A 12,993-nucleotide genomic window follows, 5' to 3' on the forward strand; every position below is an offset into this window, starting at 1 on the left:
GCCGTAGACTTTTGGCTGCTTAAAACTTAAATTAGAGCAGTGCCCTCCTTTCACGTTCAAAGCAATGCTCCTATCGTTGGCCAGTTTCTGCTGCCGGCAATCCGGCAAGCATGAACTCTGCCCCTGTCCCACCCCCTCGCAGCTGTCCCCGGGAAAGATCCCTGTATGCTGCCCCTCTCCCGCCTCCACCGCGTGACGGTAAACTGCTGGTGACAGTTCTGTAAAGGAACAGGCAAGCAGTCCCAATAGTAACATTCCCCTAATTCTAAGCAGGTCACATGAGCGACATCACTCTGATGAGAATTTCTGAGACCGAGAAAGAACGCATGCTGCATGAAAGCCAGCAAAAACCAGGGCCGTATGCCGCCATGCTCTGCAAGGCAGTGATCCCAGAGTACTTGATGATAGCCTGGTGAGGAAAAGTTTCCTACCACGGAGGATACAATAAGGCCGCTCTCCCCAGGAACCTCATGCAAAGGCTTTCCAATTACCTCCAGGAGAGCTTCGTGGAGATGTCCCATGAGGATTTCAGCTCTATCCCTGGATATATAGACCTTCTTTTCCAGTAGCTGCACTGGCAAGGACTAAAAAGTAGAGCGTCTAGGGCAAACTAATCATGAAAAACCCATTGTTAATATTCCTGTTCTGTTCAAAATAAATGTTTACTTGTTTAAAACACCGACTGATCCTTCCCCTGATTCAGGGTCTGGGTTAACGCCTGGGGACGGTTGGTAGGGGATCTCTGTGAGGGTGATGAAGAGATCCTGGCTATCTGAGAAATCAGCGTTGTAAGCGCTGTCGACTGCCTCGTCCTCTTCCTCATCTTCCCCGTCCGCTAACATCTCCGAGGAAGCGGCCGTCGACAATATCCCATCCTCAGAGTCCACGGTCAGTGGTGGGGTAGTGGTGGCGGCCGCACCTAGAATGGAATGCAGTGCCTCATAGAAACTGCATGTCTGGGGCTGGGATCCAGAGCGTCCGTTTGACTCTTTGGTCTTCTGGTACGCTTGTCTCAGCTCCTTGATTTTCACGCGGCACTGCGTTGCATCCCGGCTGTATCCTCTCTCCGTCATGGCTTTTGAGATCTTCTTTGCATTCCGTCTTTTCAATCGCAGCTCCGAAAGCACGGACTCATCGCCCCACACAGCGATCAGATCCAAGACTTCCCGATCAGTCCATGCTGGGGCCCTCTTTCTATTCTGAGATTACATGGTCACCTCTGCTGGAGAACTCTGCATCGTTGCCAGTGCTGCTGAGCTCGCCACGATGTCCAAACAGGAAATGAGATTCAAACTGCCCAGACAGGAAAAGGAATTCAAATTTTCCCGGGGCTTTTCCTGTGTGGCTGGTCAGAGCATCTGAGCTCAGACTGCTGTCCAGAGCGTCAACAGAGTGGTGCACTGTGGGATAGCTCCCGGAGCTATTAGCATCGATTTCCATCCACACCTACCCTAATTCGACATGGCCATGTCGAATTTAGTGCTATTCCCCTCGTTGGGGAGGAGTACAGAAATCGAATTTAAGAGACCTCTATGTCGAACTAAATAGCTTTGTTGTGTGGACAGGTGCAGGGTTAATTCGATTTTACGCTGCTAAATTCGACATAATCTCCTAGTGTAGACCAGGCCTAAGTGACTAGCACAATCTATTACCTCATTGGTGTTGTCAGGTGTATATACACACAATATTTTTTCTTTTTCCAATGAGAGCACAGGTCCCTCCTTTGGCCGCCAGCACTATGTCCAATGCCTGATGGTTTTGGAGGGCCATCTGTCGGATTGCACCTGTTTCTTTGGCCAGAGCTCTTAAACTTTCTTCAGTTTTATTTGCCATTATCTTAACTACTGCTTGTAACCTTAGGAGCCTTTTTGCATGGTGTTGAAAGATTGTATTGTTTTCACTAAGGTTACTGTAGGGGGAACATGAATTGATTTTTCTGTTTGATCCTCAGGTCAAGAAAACATTCATATCCCCATACCCAGCCCGCCACTTCTTAGTTTTATTAGAATAATCCCATACACCATTGGCCACAATATGCTGAAGGCAACGGCTTTTTCCCAGATCCAGCCCTGTCCCATTACACACCCAACACCAATCACCTTTTTCCTCCACCACACTTATCCATTTAGATACATTTATTCCCACTGTTTCCCAAGTGTCATTATTGTTCCATGTTTTGTCAAACGGACGAGGTCCTCCAGTGAGGTCTGGGGAATTGAGTGGGATTGCAAGGACAGGAACACCAGCTTGAGAGTGAGCTGGGATGTGGCTGCAGACCCAGCAATTAGAAATATTAAGGGTTTGAGCTATCCACACTTGCTGCTGGATAAAAGAATTGTCATTGTGGACTCCCCAGACCTTAAGACACCAGCAGCCGAGGAACAGGCACAACCAGAGGCGCATGTTGGAGGCAAGGCCCTTCTGGTTCTGACAACCTCAACTGAGGGAACCGCAGTCACGGTTTTACATCCACCAGGCAGGTCGTCGGCTGCGTCTGGCAACCGTTACGAGAGCGTAGATGGTAAGGTATTGCAGGCTGTTCCTCTACGTCTTCTTCTGGAGTCAAAATTGACTCTGCGTGGTCCTGAGGTGATGATTGGTTTGCTGAGGGTGGTGCCTTCTTACACTGCGAAGTATGTATCCACGCTGCGATGCCACACAGTTTAACAGCCGTCTGGGTTGTAAGCAGTACCTGATGATTCTTTGATGTCCTTTAAGTCTCTTCACTACTTCTTCTTCTTCTTCTTCTTTCTTCCTTGACTCTGGCTATAACAATGGCCTTCACACCGTATCTTTTTCTGATGCATACATTCCTCATTCACACAAACAGATTCAGAATACAAACAGTAGTATTTTATAACGAGCAAAAAGGCATTGCAAATTAAAACCTTGCTAAGTTTTACAATCAATAACCAAGACAATTTACATTGAGACCCAGGCCTTTAATGTTCCTCTAATCTACTTAACATAGACAAATAGAGAATCCTGTTTCTTTCTTACTAAACCTTAAAAGAAAGAAATGTATATTTAACTAGAGAGCCCACTTTGTAATACATATAGGAAACCATAGTAGACATTATAACTTATTCTAAAACAAAAGGGTGACCATAATAAGTCATAAGGATTGTTCTGGTCTGTCATTCCTTTCTGCTATTCAAAAAGGGTGGCTGACAGGTTGAAATCAAATCATACAGTAATTCTTATGGGACATTATAAAATCCTGCTCCTACATATCCCCCTTTTGACACTAAGATTATTAATCGCCAGTGTCACTTTTTATTTAGTCCACATAATAGAAAATACTGGGAGGTGATTTGGGCCTATGGCTCTAGCTTTGCATACATTTGTTTTATCCAACAGCACATTGCAAACATTTAAATTAAACACATACAATTTTAAACCAAAAACAATTAGGGTTAGTAACATTAGTATGCCAGTAGTTGTGGGAGACCATTCAGAAAATGTTATACCAATGGTAAGCTGTTATGTCTTTCTGCAGTGGCAATTCTTAATATGTTGCCATTTACATGTATAATATGAATGGTTGGGTTTCCCACATTGCCTTTTTGTTTGTTTTAGGAACTATGTTACCTTTTTACCTTTTTAAAAATACAGTACTTACTTAAGTTGTCCTGTAGCTGGTATCAGCTTTTTCTGAAAGACAAAAATAACATTTTTCTACCCCTTTTGGGGTGGCATTTATTATTGCTTAAAATATTCCTTTCTTTTACAAATACCCTTGCTGATTGCAGGCAAAACAAGAGGAATTACCTCCATATTTTCCTGTGTTTTTGTTCTATAGACAGGCCAGGTTTTAATGGCTGCTATCTTTTAAGGGTTATGGAGAAATTATTTTACTGTTCAGTCATTAAATCCATGAGGTGGTGTACCTCAGTTTTTCCTTTACAGCAGACCAAGTTTACAATGTCTTTCCTGCTGTGTTAAGCTTTAAGTTTATTCACAGGTAATAGCTGAAAAGCATCATTACCATAAAGGATATTTCCAAAAATCATACACACTATACATTATTACAGGAGTACTTATTAACATTAAATTTATTTTAATTAAAGGTATCTTGTTATACCGTGCCGTTTATTTAGACAATTTGTTTGCTGACGAGGTATGTCCTTTATTTGCAATTACTTTGTGCTGGCAGTTCTCTCCTTCCTTTATCAGTTAGGTAATTTGCATCAACAGGCTTGGCTTTTGGATTCAAAGCCATCAGCAGAGCTCAGAGACTCTGTCTTAAAAGGAACACAATTAACTTTTACCAGAGTTTTGATAACTTTTTAACTCTTGCTTCCAAAACACACACAGAGCTGAAAAAGAAAACACGATCTATTGTGGCTCCTTTGGAGCCCTAATAGGATTTTAATTAAGTAGCATGTTTTGTTGCATTTCTTTTACCCCCTCTATAATATACACTGAACATGTCTGCACATTCCTTCTATACTTTAACTTTTAAAACATTAGCCATATTAATTTTTACATAAGGTAGAGTTTTTATGTATCCTTATCAAAGTGACAGTCTGATTACACAGAGCCATTTTAAGGCTCAGTGTTTCTAACATTGCTTCTTTTTGTTTTGTGCACCTGACCCCTACTGTTGCTTCAAAGGGGCACTGTCTTTATTCTTTTACTACAGCTCTCATTTGCTATTTTGTTACAAAACCAACCAAACAAAAATAATCCAGAATCTCTTCCTATTCTTCTGATTTTGACTGTCCTGCTTCAGCCATGACTTGATCTTTGTTTAAAAACATTTTAAATTTTGTAAAGAATTAAGTTACCCCTTAAGGGTTAACTACCAAATTCCAAAGCCAACCAACACTGATTACCTGTGTCTGGCAAAAAGGTCTGTCAGTTTTGCAACTTTGAATTAAAGAGTCAAATGGATTTTAGTGGCATTATAAACAAAACAAAACCAATTTATCATAAACCTACAAAACAGGAGTTTTACAAACCTCACATATTCCCACAGACAGATACATACACATTTTCTCTTCCTTAACATTTCTTTTGCACTGCTTTGTTTTTACATAGGTTACATTACCTTTATACATTTGGGGCAGTTAAGTTCCAATAGAAAACCCCCTCCCTTATGTTCTTTTAACAAATTTGACTAAATTGTTCATAGTCAAATGATTTTAATTAGATAGTCTCTTTACCTGGATTATTAACAGACATTCCTCTGGAAAAGGGCCCATTTTTCCTTTAGAATGGCTGCAAAGAAACCAAGAATTCTTTTAACAAGGTCCTTTTTAACATTTTCACAAAGTTTAACTGTTTAATTCTCTCCAGTTCACTCTCTTTCCTTAAATCACTTGTTTATCTCCCAAAATGACAACTTTATCAACTCAGATTTCACCATTTTAAGTATTGTTCCAGAGGTTCATGCTTGCACTTACTCCTGACACTATGCCCTTAGGGCTTCCAACCTGTTTTTCAGTTTCTTTATCTGTCGCTTGCCTGCTTGTATGGGCCTGATCCTGCTTTTTCCAATGAACCGTTTTTTTGTTGTTGTTTTTTTGAGTGATAGTGTGGTCATTTCACAATTTTGAAAGAAATGTTCAAGGAAAGGGAACAGGAAGGGTGGGGGCTAGTTGAGGAGCCCACCCTCCTTGCTGAATTGGTAGTGGAACACTAAAGAATCAGTTTCTGAGGCAGACAATGAAGGGGAACAGAACAAGGGGCGTTTTATCCTTTTTACAATGAGAGGGGAGTATGAAGGGGGTTGGGATCGATCCGGGGTTGTTGTTTTTTCTTTCGGAGAACGGGGTAAAGAGGAACGCTCGGTCTGGTGGTGAGAGAGGAGGCTTTTAATAAAGCTTTTAACTTATTATTTGAATATTTGAGAGTGGCGAGTTTTGATTTTGTCCACCTACGATTTGCCTCTTCCCACCATTGCATGAAACAATTAACCTCTTCTTTAGCCAATTTAGTTTTATGTTGGCCGAGTTTTGTCTTTTAAGACGTCCACTCGGTCTTTGTTCCAAGATTTGAACAGTGGCCACTGAGTTTTGGGATTTCTCTGAGTTAGCCTAGACCATTTTTCCAGAAATTTACAGGAGTCCGGACCCTTCCTAAAATATAGAAAATACAGAGCTGGCGTTCCTTTAGGGAACTGTCCCGTCTTACCTGTCTGGTTACCAATACAGGAGGACTTTACACACACCAATCACACAAGAAGGAAATTCGGGTTCGCCAGAGCGATGCCTGGTGCAACACACAAAAGGAGCCCATAGGCTACTGCCTCAATAGCCCTTGCTTTCACACCAAGGGTTTTACCCAAGGTGCGGTGTGGCTGCGATTGTGCAGATTTCACTCACTCAGACCACGGGGACAGGAACCCCTTGGTTGGCTGATCCCCGGACGGAGATGGCACCCAGACTCAAACACTCCACAGGAAGATGAATAGATACAGAGACAGGACAGTCCTCAGTCCGGACAAAACACAGAAATAACTACCTGACCAGATTCCTGATGTCAGATCCCGGGATTATTCTTATTTTACGAAATTATTCTTATTTTACAGAAGTTGATTTTTGGGAACAGATTGTATAAAGACAAGTGCATGTGTCAACACTAAGCACATTAATTCGGTGGTGTGCGTCCATAGTACCGTGGCAAGCATTGACATTCTGAGCAGTGCACTGTGGTAGCTATCCCACAGTTCCCGCAGTCCCCGCTGCTCATTGGAATTCTGGGTTGAGCTCCCAATGCCTGAGGGGGCCAAAAACTTGTCGCGGGTGGTTATAGGTAAATGTCCCTGGATTGCCCGAGAAGATGCCATAGCACGCAAGCATGGAGCTCGTTCAGCTCACCGCAACAGTTATGAGCATTGTAAACACCTCACGCATTATCAGTTTATGCAGAACCAGAAGCTGAAAAACCGGGCGAGGAGGCGATGGCAGCGCGGTGATGAGGACATGGACACAGACTTCTCTCAAAGCACGGGCCCCAGCAATGTGGACATCATGGTGTTAATGGGGCAGGTTCATGCCGTGGAATGCCGATTCTGGGCCTGGGAAACAAGCACAGACTGGGGGGATCACACAGTGTTGCAGATCTGGGATGATTCCCAGTGGCTCCAAAACTTTTGCATGTGTAAAGGAACTTTCATGGAACTTTGTGACTTGCTTTCCCCTGCCCTGAACTGCAAGAATACCAAGATGAGAGCAGCCCTCATGGTTCACAAGCGAGTGGTGATAGCCCTCTGGAAGCTTGCAATGGCAGACAGCTACCGGTCAGTCGGGAATCAATTTGGAGTGGGCAAATCTACTGTGGGGGTTGCTGTCATGATAGCCAACGCAATCACTGAGCTGCTGCTATCAAAGGTAGTGACTCTGGGAAATGTGCAAGTCATAGTAGATGGCTTTGCTGCAATGGGATTCCCTAACTGTTGTGAGGCGATGGACGGAACCCATGTTCTTATCTTGGGACCGGACCACCAAGGCAACCAGTACATAAACCGCAAGGGGTACTTTTCAATGGTGCTGCAAGCACTGGTGGATCACAAGGGACGTTTCACCACCATCAACATGGGATGGCTGGGAAAGGTTCATGACGGTCGTGTCTTCAGGAACTCTGGTCTGTTTAAATGGCTATAGGAAGGGATTTACTTCCCAGACCAGAAAATAACTGTTGGGGATGTTGAAATGCCTATAGTTATCCTTGGGGACCCAGCCTATCCCTTAATGCCCTGGCTCATGAAGCCGTACACAGGCACCCTGGACAGTAGTAAAGAGCTGTTCAACTATAGGCTGAGCAAGTGCAGAATGGTAGTAGAGTGTGCATTTGGACATTTGAAAGGTCGCTGGCGCAGTTTACTGACTCGCTCAGACCTCAGCGAAACCAATATCCCCATTGTTGTTGCTGCTTGCTGTGTGCTCCACAATCTCTGTGAGAGTAAGGGGGAGACGTTTATGGTGGGTGGGAGGTTGAGGCAAATCGCCTGGCCGCTGATTACGTGCAGCCAGACACCAGGGCGATTAGAAGAGCATATCAGGAAGCACTGCGCATCAGAGAAGCTTTGAAAACCAGTTTCATGACTGGCCAGGGTACCGTGTGACAGTTCTATTTGTTTCTCCTTGATGAAAACCTGCCCCCTGGGTTGACTCTAATTCCCTGTAAGCCAACCACCCTCCCCCCTTTGATCACAGCTTGGAAATAGTCACTGTTGTTTAAAAACCATGTATTCTTTATTAATTGATTATAAAAATAGGGAGAGAACTGACAAGGTAGCCCGGGGGGGAGGCGGGAAGGAAAAGGCCACTTCAAAACTTGTTGAATGACAGCCTTCTGTCCACTGGGGTGGAGTGGTTGGGTGCTTGGAGCCACCTCGCCCCCCCCCCCCCCCCCCCGCGTTCTTAGGCATCTGGGTGAGGAGGCTATGGAACTTGGGGAGGAGGGAGGGCGGTTAAACAGTGGCTGCAGCAGCAGTCTCTCCAGCTGACATTCCTGAACCTCCACCAAACACCGGATCATGTCCGCTTATTCCCGCAGTAGTCCCAGCATTTCATCCTGCCTCCTCTGATCTTCCTGCTGCCACCTCTCCTCACATTCACTGGCTGCTTTCTTGTCCTGTGCGATTGAGTTCCTCCACACTTTCTGCTGAGCTCTTTCCGTGCGGGACGCCTGCAAGTGCTCAGAGAACATTTCATCGTGCATGCTTTTAAAATTTTTTTTTTTTTTTGCCGCCTTATCTGAGAGAGCCTTTGGGAGAGAGGCTTGAAACATTTGAAGATGTGGGAGGGAAAAAAAGGGAGAGAAGTATTTAAAAAGATACATTTTACAGAACAATGGGTATACTCTTTCATGGTGAACAACACTATTCACGTTACGTAGCATATGCGATTTCGGTACAAGGTCATTTTTTGCATCTTATATTGAGTACCTGCATCTTTGGTGTTAGAGATCAAACATGCCGGGGAACAGAATTCGGCTTGCAGGCGGCCATGGTAAGCCATAGTCTTTTGGCTTCTGCAACCTTCATAACAGTAGCGCCCTCCTTGCCTATACCAAGCAAAGCCTGTTGAGTTGTCCATTTAGGGCTGCGGTTTTCGTGTTAACATGCAGCAGCAGAAACCAAACGAATCCCCTCCCCCATCCTTTTCTCTGGGATGACTGCTTTAACCCTCCCCCCACCGCACCGCGTGGCTGGTATCAAGGAAGATCCCTCCTAGCCAGACGCGAACAGCTCAGCGTCAATGGTGTCCTCCCCCTTCCTCCCCCCACTGCTTGGCTAACTGCGGGGAGGATTTCTTCTCAGCCACAGGCAAACAGCCCAGTAGGAATGGCCACCTATGAATGTCCCATATTTCCCATATTCCAACCAGGTTACCATGAACGATATCACTCTCCTGAGGATAACACAGAGAGATAAAGAACAGATGTTGCTTGAATGCCAGCAAACACCGGGACCATATGCTGCCAGGCTTTGTCATGCAATGATACCAGATTACTTGCTACTAGTGTGGCGTGGTAAAGTGTCCTACCATGGAGGACGGAATAAGGCTGCTCTCCCCAGAAACCTTCTGCAAAGGCTTTTAGAGTAACTCCAGGAGAGCTTCATGGAGATGTCCCTGGAGGATTTCCGCTCCATCCCCAGACATGTTAACAGACTTTTCCAGTAGCTATACTGGCCACGAACGCATCCCAAGTCCTCAGGGCAAATTAATCCTTAAAAAATGCTTGCTTTTAAAGCATGTTTTATATTTACAAAGGTACATTCACCAGAGGTCCCGTCTAGGACTTCATGATCCGGGATACCGGATTGGGAGGGTATTTCAGTCAGCGTGAGAAAAAGATCCTGGCTGTCGGGGAGAACAGTGTGATGTGTGCTCTCCTCAACCACCACCTCCTCCTCCTCCTCCTCATCTTCCCCGTCTGCAAAATCCTCAGGCATGGCAACTGAGAGTATCCCACCATCGGAGTCCACGGACAGGGGTGGGGTAGTGGTGGCGGCCCCCCTTAGAATTGCCTGCAGCTCAGCGTAGAAGCGGCATGTCTGTGGCTCTGTCCCGGAGCGTCCGTTTGATTCTTTGGCTTTCTGGTACGCTTGTCTCAGCTCCTTAAGTTTCATGCGGCACTGTGTTGAGTCCCTGTTGTGGCCTCTGTCCATCGTGGCCTTGGAGATTTTTTCAAATGTTTTGGCATTCCGTCTTCTGGAACGGAGTTGTGATAGCACGAATTCATCTCCCCATACAGCAATCAGATCCAGTACCTCCCGTACGGTCCATGCTGGAGCTCTTTTTCGATCCTGGGACTGCATGGTCACCTGTGCTGATCAGCTCTCCATGCTGGGCAAACAGGAAATGAAATTCAAAAGTTTGCGGGGCTTTTCCTGTCTGCCTGGCCAGTGCATCCGAGTTCAGATTCCTGTCCAGAGCGGTCACAATGGTGCACTGTGGGATAGCTCCCGGAGGCCAATACCGTCGAATTGCCTCCACACTAACCCTAATTCGAACCGGCAATGTCGATTTCGGCATCACTCCCCTCGTCGGGGAGGAGTACAGAAATAGATTTTAAGAGCCCTTTATGCCGACAAAAATGGCTTAGTTGTGTGGATGGGTGCAGGGTTAATTCGATTTAACGCTGCTAAATTCAATCTAAACTCGTAGTGTACACCAGGCCTTAGGCAGATCTCTTAATCTCTGTGGTTCCATTCCCCTCTCTCAGTACATAGAGGACAGTAATACTTCCCTACTTATCAAGGGTGTCTTGAGGGTAAATTAATTAATAATTTATGTATGTTCAGATAATACTGTGGTGAATGCGGTAGGAAAGCCAATAAATATATTAATCTAAAAGGTAATTTAGGCTTAGATATGGTTTTTTCCCCGTCTTTTGGAGTAGTGTAGGGGAAGGAGGGCTTTTACAAAAACCTAACGCTAACAGACATATTTCTCCTGACACGTTTTAAAAGAAATGAATTTTTTAAACTTTTTTTGTATATTTTTGTCTGCATTGTTTGCAAACTAAATGTTGCAACTTTGTGCTCGTGGAGGAGAGAGCAGCAAATTAAACTGCCCAAACTGAATGAAATACGGAATGAACTGAATGAAAAAGTAAACTGCATAAATAGTTAAATATGACTTTAGGTTTAAAAAAACTATCAGTTTTGATAATCTATGGTGGTGTTATTTAATAATGTAGGAAAGGGGACTTTTTAAATTTTTTTAAAAGAAATATTGTGGCTTTCTGTATAAATACATATAAAAAGCAAAGTATCAAAACAAAGTGAAACAGTGGGCATGCTGGGACACAAGGCATAGATCATGTCAATAAAAATTATACTAGTTGTTAGAGACTGTTTAGGAGAATTACATTGAGATTTTGACCATATTTCTGGGATTTTACGTATAATGAAATTCACCATGTCCTTAGTCTTTCTCCTGATCTACCTGTTTTTTTGGGGATTTAAGTAATGTTTGTACAAATTAAGTGATATACTGTATATGCTCGTTCATAAGCTGAATATTTTTGGTTAAAAAAAAAAAAAAGTGACTCATCAAAGAGCGAGGGTCGGCTTATAAATGGGTCTGCCAAAATTTGATGATTTTAAACTCTCTGGAATAATTGAATTGAAGATTCGAATACATTGTTTGTTGTTTTGTTTATTTGGAGCGTCTGCAGGCATGGAGTCCCTCAGCTCTCTGTGGCTGAGGTTCACCATTCACATTGGCTGGGAACGGCGAACCGCGGCCACAGGGAGCTGAGGGACTCCATGCCTGCAGACGCTTCAAATAAACAAAACGTCCCGACCTGCTGGCGGCTTACCCTGACGGCCGGGAGCCAAAGTTTTCCAACCCCTGAAATATAGGGTCGGCTTATGAAAGGGTCATACAGTTTTTTGCTATTTTTACCTATCCATTTTGGGGGGTCAACTTATAAACGAACCGGCTAATGAACGAGTATATACAGTAATATTAAGAAAATGTAAAATTAGAACGGATGTCAAGCTAATGGAGTATAATTTGGTCTAACTTTAACACCCCATCTTATTTCTTCCACTTTATTCATAGAGAGCAAATCAAAAGGTCTTCAGTGGGTGATAGATACAACCATTGCTTACCCTAATGCAGAACCTATAGACATCCAGACCTGGATTCTTGGCTACAGACGACCGACAGTCACACATGTACATTACAGGTAGGAAATAAAGTTTTAGTACACAGTTGAATTAAGGCCTAAAAATCAGTTTGAGTCCTGCACAGCACATTTCAGAATGTTGGAGAGAGGTAGTAAAATCTTTCAAAATACTTTCTGTATTTAGAAGTAGTTTGTCTAGTTGTTTAGACATAGGACTTGGGAGGCAGTTATGTTTCTGAATAGTGTGATGTATTGTGCTCATTGACTGATTACACGCAACAACTATTAAAACTGTGTTCTACAGGATATGGGTTTTACCTCACTGTGTTGGTTTGTTTGCAGTTGTATTGTAATTGGCTTCCCTTCTATGTTGCTCATTAAGTTTCACCTAAACCAGACGTGGGCAAACTATGGCCCGCAGGACTGTCCTGCCTGGCCCTTGAGCTCCCGGACGGCCCCTAGCCTGCTGTCCCCCCTTCCCCACAGCCTCAGCTCGCCGCGTCGCCAGCACTCTGGGCCGCCGCTCCTGCCAGGCAGCGTGGTGACATGGTTGGCTCCGGCCGAGTAGTGGGGCTGCAAGCTCCTGCCACTTGAGTGGCATGGAAAGGGGGCGGGGAGCAGGGGGGTTGGATAAGGAGCAGGGGGTCCTGGGGGAAAGTCAAGTAACTGTGTGGAGGGCTGGGTAGGAAAGGCTGTGCCTCCCCAAACAGCCTGGCCCCCTCCCCCTATCCGCCCCCTCCCACTTCCCATCCCCTGACTGCCCCCCTCAGAACCCCCAACCCATCCAATCCTCCCTGCTCCTTGTCCCCTGACCACCCCTGCCCAGGACTCCACCCCCTATCCAACCCCCCCGTTCCCTGTCCCCTGACTGCCCCAACCCCTATCCACACCCCTGCCCCT

At 44.8% G+C, this 12,993-nt stretch overlaps 1 protein-coding gene across 5 annotated transcripts in view; it reads left to right on the top strand.

Annotated features, from left to right (window-relative positions):
* LPGAT1 (lysophosphatidylglycerol acyltransferase 1) overlaps positions 1 to 12,993 on the top strand; it is a 173,514-nt gene that overhangs the window by 93,082 nt on the left and 67,439 nt on the right. For all 5 annotated transcript variants that reach the window (XR_004644969.1, XR_004644970.1, XM_034764541.1 and 2 more), the window contains one exon: positions 12,027 to 12,153. Coding sequence is in view for 3 of the 5 variants with exons in the window: in XM_034764541.1 (XP_034620432.1) it covers positions 12,027 to 12,153 (127 nt within the window). In the remaining 2 variants the exon portion in view is untranslated. The remainder of the gene's footprint in view (positions 1 to 12,026; positions 12,154 to 12,993) is intronic.

This window comes from Trachemys scripta, chromosome 3 (assembly GCF_013100865.1).
Source record: "Trachemys scripta elegans isolate TJP31775 chromosome 3, CAS_Tse_1.0, whole genome shotgun sequence".
Lineage (NCBI taxonomy): Eukaryota > Metazoa > Chordata > Testudines > Emydidae > Trachemys > Trachemys scripta.